The sequence below is a fragment of the Bactrocera tryoni genome, chromosome 3 (assembly GCF_016617805.1).
Source record: "Bactrocera tryoni isolate S06 chromosome 3, CSIRO_BtryS06_freeze2, whole genome shotgun sequence".
NCBI lineage: Eukaryota > Metazoa > Arthropoda > Insecta > Diptera > Tephritidae > Bactrocera > Bactrocera tryoni.
In genome coordinates this window covers 79209782-79224098 of record NC_052501.1, presented here as the reverse complement: position 1 = coordinate 79224098, position 14317 = coordinate 79209782, and the positions used below count along the sequence as shown (strand labels likewise).

General features: G+C 29.8%; 1 protein-coding gene across 11 annotated transcripts in view; it reads left to right on the top strand.

The window, feature by feature from the left end:
• LOC120772584 (transcription factor collier) overlaps positions 1-14317 on the top strand; it is an 87463-nt gene that overhangs the window by 39599 nt on the left and 33547 nt on the right. For all 11 annotated transcript variants that reach the window (XR_005705078.1, XR_005705076.1, XR_005705077.1 and 8 more), the window contains exons 4-5: positions 2028-2101; positions 9468-9536. Coding sequence is in view for 5 of the 11 variants with exons in the window: in XM_040101290.1 (XP_039957224.1) it covers positions 2028-2101; positions 9468-9536 (143 nt within the window). In the remaining 6 variants the exon portion in view is untranslated. The remainder of the gene's footprint in view (positions 1-2027; positions 2102-9467; positions 9537-14317) is intronic.

Sequence of the window (14317 nt, the reverse complement as noted above, 5' to 3'; positions counted from 1 at the left end):
TTAATATTCGAAATAGTTTGACATTTGAAAAAATATTTGGAAAACGTTGAAAAATGCTCAAAATGGTAGGAAAGCAATTGAGGAAAACAACTTTTAGAAACAAAAAATTGCTCGAATCAAATATCTCATTCGAAAAATGTTTAGATACCTTTCAAAACACTTCAAAATTCGAAATCGAAAACTGTGCAAATGTTCAGAAAAATTCGAAAAGTTTATAAAACCAATCAAATATTTAGAAAAATATTCAAGCTGTAGCCAGTAAGAATGAAAATTTACAGACACTTGATTTTCGAAATGATTAATTATTGTTTTATTCGAAAAATATTTGAAAAATTTCGAAAACTTTTGAAAAAAGTTGAAAAGCAGTTCGGAAAAAAATACTTTTTTGTAGCAAAAAATTTCTCGACTATAGCATCTCATTAGAAAAATGATTAGATATCTTTGAAAATTTTTCAAAAATCGAAAGATCGAAAATTTTCAAAAATTTTTAGAAACGAAAAAATATTATGCAATAATTTTAAGCTTTGCTTCCGAAAATTTCTAAATTAGAAAACTTTGCGACGTGACAATCAATTCAAAAAGGACGGAAAAGTTTAAAATATTTGTGAAAACCTTTAAAAGCAAAAACAAAAATAATTCACATATTTGAAAAATGGTCAAAAAAAAGATTTTATTTAAAAAATCTTTAAATTTGTGAAGCGTCTTTAAGAACATCTGAAAATCAATTCGAAAAAATCAAAAAAATTTTAAAAATATATCTGAAATTTTTTAAAAAATATTTTTGAAAATCTTTAAAACATTAAATATGTATATGTATTTAACATATTAAAAAAATGGTAAAAAAAAGTTTCTCATCTGAAAAATGTTTAGATATCTTTGAAAACTCTTCAAAAATATTTGAAATACAATTCGAAAATATCACAAATATTTTAATATATTTTTGAAATTTTTTTAAATATTTTTAAAAACTTTTGGAAATGTGTGAGACCTCTTTAAGGTTATTTCAAAACGAATTCGAAAATATTAAAAAAATTTGGAAATGTATTTGAAATTTTTTGTATCAATATTTCTAAACAACTTTCGGAAATGTGTGAAGTTCTTCAAGAATATCTGAAAACCAATTCAAAAATATCAAAAAAGTTTCAAAATATTTTTGAATTTTTTTTTTAATATATTGGAAAATTTTCAAAACTATTTTTGAACACATTTGGAAACAGTGAAATTCTGAAAATCAATTCAAAAATATCAAAAAAGTTTTGAAATATTTTTGAATTTTTTTTTAATATTTTGGAAAATTTTGAAAACTTTTGGAAACAGTGTAATTAATTTGACAACACAAAAACAAAATTTCCAAAAATACATATATCCTTCCCTACAAATGAAGCCATATATGAATGTCCAATTTTCCTTTGTAAACACTTTCGAAACTCACCATTATGCAAATAAATGAAAGCTAACATTTTTCCAGTACTATCCTTATAACAAATACAACAACACAATGCGCACTTGATACTGTTATTTGCTAAGAAGATAATATGTGCCGATAATACGAAATACACTGACCTTATTTTGGTAAGAAAACAAATAAGTACATATATATTTACCAAAATACATATACATATACAAACATACATGCAAGTATGTGTGTACTCAATCTAACCTCTACAAGTGTGTGTCTCGTGCACAAAATAAATATTGACCACACTCGGCCAACACTGTTGATGATATATGTGAGTGTATGTATGTTTATATATATGACTGTGTGTGTTTGTTTGTTGTACCTTTCGTCATTTGTGAATGACCACAGTGTCACCCATGTCACACTTGCTTGCTGATCCTTTCTCCTCACTTGTTCCCTAATAAAGTTGTACTCCATCTAACAGCAGTGCCTGCATATGTAGGCGTGTGTTGTTTTATTTCTCGCTTGTACTACATAATTATGCTTAAATAATTACGCTAATGACAACTTAATTTTATGAACAATGTAATTTAGTGATGTTTTTTGTATTTTGCTTTTGTTTTTCTAGGCGATTATTTACGAAGGACAAGATAAAAATCCGGAAATGTGTCGCGTACTGTTGACACACGAGGTTATGTGCAGGTAAGTGTCGATTTTGTAACAGTAAAATGTATGTATATGTTTGACATAACACTTGTATCGGTGGTAGACTCTCGAAAAATAATATAGGACGCTTCTGAGACCGAAAATCTCTTCAAAAATAGATAAAAAAAATATGTGATCTCCATAAGATTTCGATTTTTAAAAGCTCGAAGGGACTCCGAATATGATTTCCGCTGTCTTTTTCTACTGAACTCAACCGAAGGAAGATTGGATCTCTTTATTGTTTGAATAGACTCCAAATACGATTTTCTTTGCCTTTCTTATCTACTGACTCAACTCAGTCGAAAGGGCTCTGTTACGATAATTTCAGACAACATACCGAGCCCTCGTCAATTTGTTGAACCAACCGCAGTTCGAAGGCCTCTTAGTGACTTGTAGTATTCACAACATAATCTTGATTCGAAGTCATCTCTGGACTCCGAATATGAATTCCACTGCCTTACTGCAATTTTTCCTACTGAATCAACTCAACCGAAAGAACTCTTATATGAAACTTTTAGACGATATACGGAGCCATCGTCAACTTGTATAACTAAACGCAGTTCGAAGGCCTCTTAGTTACTTGTAGTATTCTCAACATAGCCTTAATTCGAAGTATTGTGTCGACTCCGTTTATGATTTCCACTGCTTTACTGCTTTATTGCCTTTTTTAACCTACTGACCACACTTCGAAGTCCTCTCGGTGACTTGTGGTATTCTCAAGATAACCTCAATTCGAAGTCGTCTATGGAATCGAATTATGAATACCATTACCTTACTGTCTTTTTTACCTACTGACTCAAGTCAACAGAAAGACATCTTATACGAAACTTTTAGACAATGCTCAGCACTCCTCAACTTGTCAACTAATATCTTTCTTATTCTGGAGACCAAATTTCTCAATTTATATATAGCAGTTCTTAGTAAAAAGTTTGGTTTCTGCCGTCTGAGCTTTTAAATTTAGTACTAACCATGACTAAGACGTCACAGGTTACTATACAGGTTAGTTTACAGGCAGTTTTTACATTGTAAGAAATGTTGTTTTCTTCGGGGCTCAGGAAAATATCACTTCAGATATGAAATAAAATGACAATAATCGGAAAAATTAACTAGTTACACAATAAAATGGAGTCATTTCGGATGTATTTACGAAGTTAGTCTATAAAATGAAGATTAGACTCGAAGAAGATCGTATTTAAGTCCGAAAATTCGTCTAGTCTGTATGGTTCGCTGTCGAAATTTGGACAAAATTTATCGTGTAAGCCGCATCTGTACTTGTAAAGACGAAGACTATTATTTTAATAATTTGGTGCAGGTAGAACTTTTCAGGTCGTCAGAGAACATAATGGTTGCCTCTTTCGGGTTCATAATCGATAGTAATTTCAACTGAATTGCAAAAATTATCATTTTCAAATATCAGCTGATCACTTTAATAACGAAATTTGACATTTTTAAGTTCCTTAGAACTTTTCGCTGCATATCTTTAGGCGCATTTGCATTTATTTTCATAACGTTGGCATAAATATTATTCTCTTTCATCAAACGAAGCGGATAATTTACACAATTGCCACAAATCAGCGGCAAAAAAACATGAAAATTGGCAGCCTTCAGCTGCTCCTTAGAAATCGCTAAGTGTCATTGATACTTCACACAAACACGCTCGTAGCGCCCGTCAGCAGGCAATGCACCAAAATAAACAATCGCATTCAAATATTTATGCAAATATGTGTGGCCATGTATGCAAAGTTGGTGCCTAACGAAATTTCCTGTTCATTGATGAACTGCACTTGGAACGTAATATGCCACACAGAATACATACACATGCACACCTTCACGAATATATGGAAATATTTTGCAAGGTATGCTTTACTTTGAAATCCTACCAGCCGCCCAAAGAGTTAGAAGGGCGTAAATTTTGCTCATAAGATTAGTGTATTATACTTCCGCATACACTTGTAAGTGTGTATGTATGTGTGTTTGCAGCATATAACAGTCTATTTTTGTTGGTTTGCCAATAATCTTTGTTGAAAATGCAAAGTATTTCAATGCATAACTTCCAGCTAAGCTAAGCTGCAGCTTCAAAGGCAATTCGCACAGTTTGCGGCATCCCACACAGTGTTGCAAATCCCGAAAATAATTTTTGGGATAAAGTACATTTTTATTGCTGGAGTGTCAGTTGTCCTCCCGAAATCACGAATTTCTAAAAAAAACATTCTTTTATATATTTTCAAAAAATTTCAAAATTTTCGGGATCCAATTTTTTGTAAATCAAAAATCTCGAAATATAATATATATGTATATATAATAAATTTAAAATTATATTTTCAAAAATTTTTCAAATTTTCGGGATCCCGCTTTTTTGCAAATCAAAAATTTCGAAATCCCGAATTTCTAAAAAACCTTTCTTTCTATGTGATAAATCTAAAATTATATTACTAAAAATTTTAAAAATTTTTGGGATCCCGCTTCTTAGGAAATCAAAAATCCCGAAATCCCGAATTTCTAAAAAAAAACGTTCTTTCTGTGTAATAAATCTAAAATTAAATTTTCAAAAATTTAAAAATGCCGCTGTTTTGCAAATCAAAAATCCCGAATTTAAAAAAAACGATATTTTTGTGTAAATAGTCTGAAATTATATATTTGAAATTTTCGGGATCCTGTCCAATATCACAAAATCTTGCATTATAAAAAACGTACTTTTTGTATAATAACTGTACATTATAGTTTAAAAAAATTACGGGACCCCGTTAATTAGCTCATCCAAAATCCCGACACGCCGAAGTTTTAAAAAAGCTGTTTTTTATAAAATGTAAAATTAAATTTTTAAACACTTTCAAAAGTTTCGGGATCCCGTTTTTTGCAAACCAAAATCCCGAAATCACAAATAAAAAATATTTTCTTGCAATTAATGTAAAATCAAATTTTTAAAACTTTAAAAAATTTCGGGATCCCGTTTTTTGCAAACAAAAATCCCGAAATCACAAATAAATTTCTTAAAAACATTCTTTCTGTGTCATAAATGTAAAATGAAAATAAAATAATGTTATATATGTAAAAGATTTTGACATGCCTTGCGTAAAAAATCCCGAAATCTCGAAGTTCGGTTCTCTTATTTCAGTTTCTTCTGTGCCTGCCAAGAGTTCAACGCTTTGTGTTACTTATACATACATACATACTTATGTCTGTATGTTTGTTTGATTTTTCCGACTACAATCCCTTGTTGCAGAATCACAATTCCCCAGAGCTTAAAAAATCAGCTTTTCGCCTTTGTGTAGCTTTCTTCTACTATTTACTCTTTTTTCTATTTTTTTCTATTGTAATCTATTTTTTTCGAACTTATTTTCTTTCTCCAACATTTTCAATATTTTTTTGCTATTCCTAACCCAAAAGAATAACATTAAATTACACGCTTCATCACTAGCTAAGTCCAACAAATGTTAACGCTCTCCTTCGGCCCTAATTTTCTTGTTGTTTTGCACTCTTTTACGCCTTAGGCTTAAAATATTAGCTTTTCACAATCTTTCAATCCATTTATTTACTTTTTTTATGAATTCAATCATCGCCTTGTCGCATTTCCACCATTTCCTTTTCTCTCTCTCACTCTCTCTGTCGTTTTCGCGCCCGCTCTTGAGCTTTAAGGTTGAAATAATTTTAAAATGAGCTTCTTCAATTGCCTCATCTTATTATCTCGCCGAAATAAATTCGTCTTGAATTGAGTTAAAAAGCAGGAAATGAAGACTGCTTGAGTGGAGCTTCTTTGCGTAGACAGACACAATTTTCAGCCATAAAAAGCTTTCTTTAACACCAACCACTTGGTTAACCGTTTCGAGTGGCCATTATTATGAGCCAAACACACAGCGAAATTGTGTGTGTGTGGGGTACTTCAACACCTACACAAATAGAAGGATGTCGGACAAAGGGATGTCCAACGGAGCATAACCTAATCGAGTGCTTGTAGTAGAGGCAGGAATAGTAGTGGGTTGAAATGGGTGAAATGGTCCGGTACGCGAGCTGTGTGTGGGTGGTTGTTGGGCTAGCGGTGAGTGGGTGGCTATCACAAGAGGGCGGTGAGGCGGCGTGTTGTCGAATCATCAGTTGCAATGATATAAAGCAAACAACAATGGCGTTTTTACCGTTTGGCATTTCGCCCATTTTATATACGCGCTGTGGACTAAGAGTGCCCTGTAGAGATTTGGAATTGAAAATTAAATTTTTTAAATGGTTTTTGTTGTTAATACTAATTTACACAATTTATTTTGGTTTGTTTAGCGACTAGTTGCATTTTTGTTAGTTTTGAACTAGTTATATTAGAACTAATTTATAACTAATTATATTCAACCTAGTCTATAACTAGTTACATTCAAACTAGTCTATAATTAGTTGCATTTAAAAAGGGCTGTTTATAATTTTAGCAGCTGATTTGTATTTTTTACAACAAAAAAGTTTTTTTTTCAAAGTCTATGTCCTACAGGGTAGCTTTTACCGCACAAGTCATACACCAACACAATCAAACACCTGCCTTTGCTTCTATGGCAGTCAATTGTTGCTGATAAACTGCCGCCCAAACTCACTTACTCTCCCACATTTCCTCGTAGCTCCTTCTCAACTCATTACAATAACAAAAATAATGTTGTAAGCATAGAAAAAAAGAAATATTCCACAAGTTTCATTTTGTCTATTCTGCGTATTGTGAAATTGCCTGAACGATTATGGTGATGGCGGCGACGGCGCATTGTTGACTTTGCACCGACTCAACGGTGTTCATATGCATGTGCATACATACATACATATGTATGTATTGTATATTGGATAAGCACCTTTACGTATATAATAATCATATTTACATAAAACAAGCCGTAAAGCTTTTGTACAAATTTGGTGAATTGCTGGAAGTTTCTTTATAAGTAACGGTATAACAATGAGAAATTTTGGCTTCAAGAAAATATTTATTCTTTTTTGGGTTGCAAAAACAATTAACTTGCAAAAATGAATTCAAAAAAGTAGAAAAAATTAATTTTTTTTAATTAAATTAAAGTAATTGATATAAAAATATTAAAAATTAAAATAAGAAAATAATTAATTAAATTTAATTAATAAATTAATTTAAAAAATCAAATTAATTAATTAATTGAATTAATGAAAAAAGGAAAATACAAAAAATACATAAAATAAAAAATAATTAATTAAATTTAATTTATAAATTAATTAAAAAAAATCAAATTAATTAATTAATTAAATTAATGAACAAAGGAACATATATGTATATATACAAAAATACAGAATTAAATTTTATATTCAAAAATAATTATGAGGTATTTTGGGTTGGGAAAAATATTTTTTTTAGGACCGCAAGCACAATAAACTCGAATCAAATCAAAAAAATAGAAAAACTGATTTAAGATATGATAAATTAAAAAGCACTTAATTACTTCAATTTAAAAAATATTAAAAAATGAAAATACAAAAAGTTATTAATTAAATTTAATTAATAAATTAATTTAAAAAATCAAATTAATTAATTAATTAAATTAGTTTAAAAATTAAAATACAAAAATTATTAATTCAATTTTTATTTCAAGAAAATATTTTTTTTTTTTAAATTTTATTAATTAAATTTTTCTATATATATTTTTATATTATATTTTTAAATTTTTATATTTAGTTTTAAAACATTTCCATTCTTTTTTCATGATATTTAAGAAATATAAATTTTTAAAGTATTATAAAAGTACTTTTGCATTTCTTAAAGTACACATAAAATATCAAAAATTAATATAATTAAAAATTATATAATAATGAAAAATATTTTGTTTTTCTATAAAGTTTTGTTTATTTTTTTAATGTTTAAAATATTGAAACAACATACATTTTCTACAATGAAAGTTATATAAAAATCCATTCTTTTAAATTAAATTAAATAAATTAATTAAATTTAATTAATAAATTAATTTAAAAAATTCAAATTAATTTATTAAATTAATGAAAAAAGGAAAATACAAAAATATACATATAATTAAAAAAATTAATTAATTAATATAACTAAGTTTAATTAAAAACTTAGTCCAAAAATTAAAAAAATATTTATAATTAATTAATCTAAACTAAAAAAATTCATTAAAATATCGAATTATTTTAAAAAACTTAAACATTAATAATAAAATCAATTTTTGCATTAGCTTGAGAATAAATTTTGTTTTTAATTTTTCTGCCTCACTATTAAAATTCTGTTCAAGTTGCTTCAAAACATAAAAGCTTAGCAAAAAAGTATAAAATTGAATTGAAAAATATAGAATTGAAAAAATTTGCTTTTTATATTTTCTTTTTGCTTTATTTATTTTGTTATATTTTATTTATGCTCAGCAAAAAAATCATAAATTTTTAGTTAGATTAACAACTAAATTAAAAAAAAAAGAATAGGAAACAATTTATTAAGTAAACTTAAAATTTTAAAATAATTTTTCATTCATTCCATTTTATGTAAAAGTTGTTTCAAAACACAAAAGCTCAAAGCTAACAAAATTATAAATACATAATTAAAAAACAAAAATATTTTTAAAATCTAGAAAACTTAATGTTTTTAAGACTGTTGTTTTTTTGATATCAAATATGATTAAAAACGAAATTTTTCAGTTAGGCTTAACAACGTATTGCTTATTTGAAAAAAGAAAAAATTTTGAAAAACAACTTTAGATAAAATTAATGAAATTAACTTAAAATTTTAGAATATGTTTTTTATGATAACAAATATGATTAAAATCAAAATTTCAGAGCTGAACCACATTTTGTTTGTAAAAAAAAATTGAAAAAATTTTGGAATTGAAAAAAAAATTTTGGAATTTTTTTTAATTTTAGAAATTTTTATATCTATTTTATTTCATATAATAGTTAAAAAATTACATTTTAGAAGTAAAAAAGTATATTTTAAATTATTATTTTTTTTACGTAAAACTTTTAAAGGTACCTATCATTTAAAAATATCAAAAATATATTTTAGTATTTTTTTAATTGTTAAATGAAATATTAGCAAAATATAATTAAATTTAAAGTAGTAAAAAATTATAAACAAAAAATATATTCTTTCTCTTGGTCAAAGTTTTACTCAAAATTATTCCCACACCCCAAACCGCGAAAAATTCCACTCAAATGAGTCCTTGAATGTTAAATACATTATTTACTCATACATATGTACATATGTACATATTTATTTTTTGTAACTGTATACAATCATACATCAACAGTCATTAAATTCACGACTCCTTTTTTTGCCTTTAAAAATTAATTTTAACAATTGCTGACATTTACATTTTCATCATAAAATAATTTGCAATATTACAATTCTCTCTCTCTTCTTCTTCTCTGCTTGCAGTCGCTGTTGTGATAAAAAAAGTTGTGGCAACCGCAATGAGACACCATCAGATCCTGTCATTATTGATCGGTAAGTAGCAATATTATAAAAAACGTATTTATTACCACACAACAACAACAACAAACAACTAAGAGAAACAACAACAAAAGCATTATTGTGCTGACATTATTGACGTTTCTGGCGTTAAGCACACACAAAACTGCTTGTAGGTGGTGTTGTTGTTGGTTTTGTAATGCCGTGACAATGCCGCGAGCAATTTGCATACGCGCAATGCGAAAAGACAAAAACAAAAACAAAAACAACACTAATATGTCACATGATGTACTTAAGAGGAAACAAGTGCCTACAGCAATGAAGGTTGCCACCAGCTGGCAACGAGTTGTTGTAGCGGCATCTATATATGTATGTATGTATGTATGTATGTGTTTGAGGTGGAGCAGTAGCCCGCTGCCGTCATGTCTTCACAAAAAATTACTCGTAAGCAGCTTTTCATCATTTCACAACTGAAGAATGGCTTATAATATACTTTCGTACATTACATACTTGTTGTTGTTGTATGTATGTCCTTGCACGGTGCTGCCAGCATATTTATGCACTTGCTTGTGTCGGTTTGGGCGCAGGAAAGGCACAGGTCCTTGTTGTAGCCGGCTGCTTGCCACTGGCATTGCAACTCATATGCATTTTGTGTGTTTGTATGTTAGCTGTACATACATACATGCATACATATGTATGTATATGTACTTGTCACATGTCCTTGTTTATTTGTGTGTCTCCTTTTCGTAGATGTCAAAAATGCATATCATTGATTTATTGACATTATTCTTATCGAGTGCGTCGCATAACGAAGACGGTCTCATATTTTACTGCTTGTTGTCTTCTGCAACGGCATATCCGTATACTTATGTACATATGTACATTGTACGGTTATATGTAAATAAATACAAGCGCAGTGCATGACATGGCTTAAAGGGTCAAATTTACTAGCAGACAATGTCTCCACTCAGGTTTCAAATAAAATATAAAATTTTTAGAGCAAAATTTATAATATAAAAATTTTTGAAATACATTTTAAATTTGAATTTATTTTTTTTTTAAGATTTTGCTCATATTATAAATAATATTTTAAGAATGCCTTGAAAATTTGGATATGTGGCAACACTGTTTAAAAATTTTAATTATTTTTTTTTAAGGCTTTGTTCATTTTATTAATACTATTTTAAAAATGTCTTGAAAAGTTGGATATGTGGCAACACTGTTTAAAATTTTTTATTTAATTTTATTTTTATAAATAGTGTTTTTTTTTAGTTTTCTTTCGCAAATTTCTTGAAAAAATGTTGCCACTGTGTAAAAATTTTATACCTGGCAACACTGGTTAAAAATTTAAATTAATTTTTTGGATAAATATATTTTTGTTTTTTCCAAATAATATTTTCAAAATGTCTTGAAAAACTTGATTTGTGGCAACACTGTTTAAAAATTTATATTTTTAAGAATATCCATTGTTCTTTGTATAAATTTTAATTTCGAAAATTTCTTGAAAATTTTAATACCTGGCAACGCTGGGTAAAAATTTAAATTATTTTTTTTTTGATAAATAAATTTCTGTTTTTAAAAATAAAAATTTAAAACTGTTTTGAAAATTTTGACGTGTGGCAACACTATTAAACATTTTTTTGTAATTAATATTAATATTTTTTTTTAAGAATATTGTTCTTTTTATACGTTTTAATTTCGTAAATATGTATCTTGAAAAATTGTTGCCACTGTTTAAAAATTTTAATTAATGTTTTTTAAAAAATATTTTTTTCAATTTACAAATAATATTTGAAAGACATACATGTAATATATATATTTTCTGTTTTACAAATAATAAATAAAAAATATAGATGGCAACCCTTTTTAATACCGATATACATATGTACATACATTTGTATCAATATAAACATGTATACACTTAAAGTCAAAATTAAATACTAATATCCCGAATTTTTATTTTATCAAAGTTATTAAACAAAAAACAAGTTGGCAACCCTACCGATGACCTTTTTTATTATAGAATATTGAAAAAAAATGTTAGATAGTAAATTGCATGCTGTAGTCACTAAGTAAATTTATCTAACTCTCATCAAGTTGCAACCCTACCATACTCACTCCACCACTCCGCCGATGAAGTACACGAGATTATGCATAAAACCTGAAATTTCGTATGCACTCTTAGCAAGTTGTAAATTGATACCGTTACGCATATAATTTTTGTACGGTTTGTTACAATTTGTCGCAGCCACACGCCCCTGCGCTTTACAGTTACCAACACGCGCTGCAGCAATATCCTTTTCTCCTTCCTTTTCTCTCTGCGCGCTCTTGCTCGTCCCTCCCCTGCTGTAGTCACGTGTCAAACAAATTATGATAATTGCATGCAGTGATGCTGCTCACTGCTACAGTAGCGGGTCGCACGCAATTTGCGGCAACGAATGCAATGCCGACGGAAAATTGAAACACGACGAAGGTAACACACAGACACAGACACAAAAAACGACGACAAATGGGTAGAGACTAACCGAAAGGAACCCGGAATTCGGAAATATTCCGCTTAATTGGCTTAGCAATAAAAATTGACATAACGCGCTGCACACTTGCACATTAACGGCGGGCGGAGATGGAGTAGGCAGAGCGTGCGTCCTAATTGCCCGTTGACTGGTCGGAAGACAGCAGCCCAAATGGACGGAATCACTAAAACTAATTATCCATGCGTACTGATAACTCTCTCCAACGAAGCTTTGGACTTACGCGTACCAAGTGTCAGCTGCTTACAGTTAATAACGGTGTTTTGATGCTCGTGCCGATAGTATTTGATGGAGATTAGTTATGAGCGATTGTGACATGTGTAACCCTTTGCTGTGTAGTTTGATCTAAACTACATATTTTGGGATTACCTACATGCTCTGTCGAATCTGACGGTATGCGTTGCCCTTATTTGCATTTTTTTCTCACGATTTATTCATTGTTTTTTTCCAAATTTTTGAGCCGATCGTATTTCGTTGAAATTTTTCCCTAAACAGTCGACTCTATTGCGTAGATTCTGTTTGTCAATTGCCTCAGGTATGAGAGAAGTGATAGAATACCATGCTTGAGAGATGCTAAGTGAGGAGTAGTGGTATTCCTCTTTCAGTATTCAAATGCTTTTTTCTGATTCTGGTTGCCGTTGCTTAGGTTTCTTTTTCTTTTCAGTAGAAAGAATGGTTAATTCTCATGAAGATATGTACTATATTTCAAGTTACTCTAGTTGCCGTATGGGAGAGACACAGTTTAAGATTCATTATTTCAAAAGAATGTCAAAGGGTGAGACCCCAAATGCTTTTACGTTAAGTAATATTGGGTTAATTGGACTATAAGTTATTCTGTGGCTAAATTTCCTTGTCAAATATAGCATATCGAATGCCGAAACCTTTCGAGAAAAGAGTATAGATCTACATGGCTGAGTTTTTTTGTCGCGGATATCATACAGGATGTCAAAACTTATCAAGAGAAAGGATCGGGTTCCAATAACTCGAAAAATAAGTATTCTCGCCATAAATCGCATAAAGAATGCTGAAACCTTTCGAGAAAAGAGAATAGAACTATTAAATCAGATGCCATTCAGAATGTCAAGACTTTCCAATAGAGGATACTGGGTTCACGTATGGCAAAGTTTTCTGGTAAAACATAGCATATCGAATGCCGAAACCTTTCGAGAAAAGGTTCATATGTCATATAGGATGTCAAAAGGATGTTCGAGAAAAGATTTCTGAGGTATAATATAAGATGTCAAAATGTTCCGAGAAAAGTGAGAAAACTGAGTTCCGAGGCCTATATGACAGATCTCAAAATCTTCCGAAAGAAGATAATATATGTAGTTGGCAAAGTTTTCTTGACTCAAATGTCGTAAAAGATGTAAAAAAACTTCCGCGAGAAAAGAGGAGACTGAGTTCCGATGCTTCTGTGACTAAGTTAAGCAAGCAAACTGAGTTCCAAGGCCTCTATAACAAAGTTTTTTCGTCATAAAAAGCAAAACAGGTGTCAAAACCTTTCGAGAAAAGAGAGAAGACTAGGTTCCGATACTTCCAAGAGTCTCAGAATATATAGTACATTTCTATATAAGATGGACATGAACACTAAACTTTTAATAATTGCACTTCTCTACCAGATAGTGATAGAGGGAAACCGACAGCGCTCTCTTTAACACTTAGAGCAATGAGTAATTGATTGTTTTTCTCCTGCAATGCCACTCAATTTTTTCCATATCATTTCGCCTTCTATGCCTGAGCTGCGCAATTATCAGCTTGATTTATTAACGCTTGATATATGCCAAAGTAAGCAAGGGCATGTGGTCGTCGGCATTGGGTACTAAATTTTTTCCAAGCCGCGTGTCCAAATGTTCTATGTCTCATCCTAACTTACAGTGCGCGCTCGAATATTCAACTTTATTGGCGTTGTTGACCGCAAGGGCGAACAGCTTGTTTTTGTTAACGCTATATAAAGCATTTGCATTTTTGTTGTTCTTGTTGTTGTTTTTTTTTGCAACGCCACTTTATGCGCTGACAATTTCCAAGTGCATTTAGAAAATTAAAATACAAACAAACAACTGCAGCGCGAAAAAAATTAAATGTATATATGTATAGATAGATATACATATGTATATGTATATAGATATATGTAAATTGCTTCCATGCTCAATTTAATATAAATAAACCATCGTGAATGCACTCAGCCGCTGAGTTCGGTGGGTGGCGAGACACACGCCTGTAAAAGCTAATGACTCTGCGACATTAAAATGAGTGCAGCTGAATTATTGTTGTTGCACTTGTTGTTTT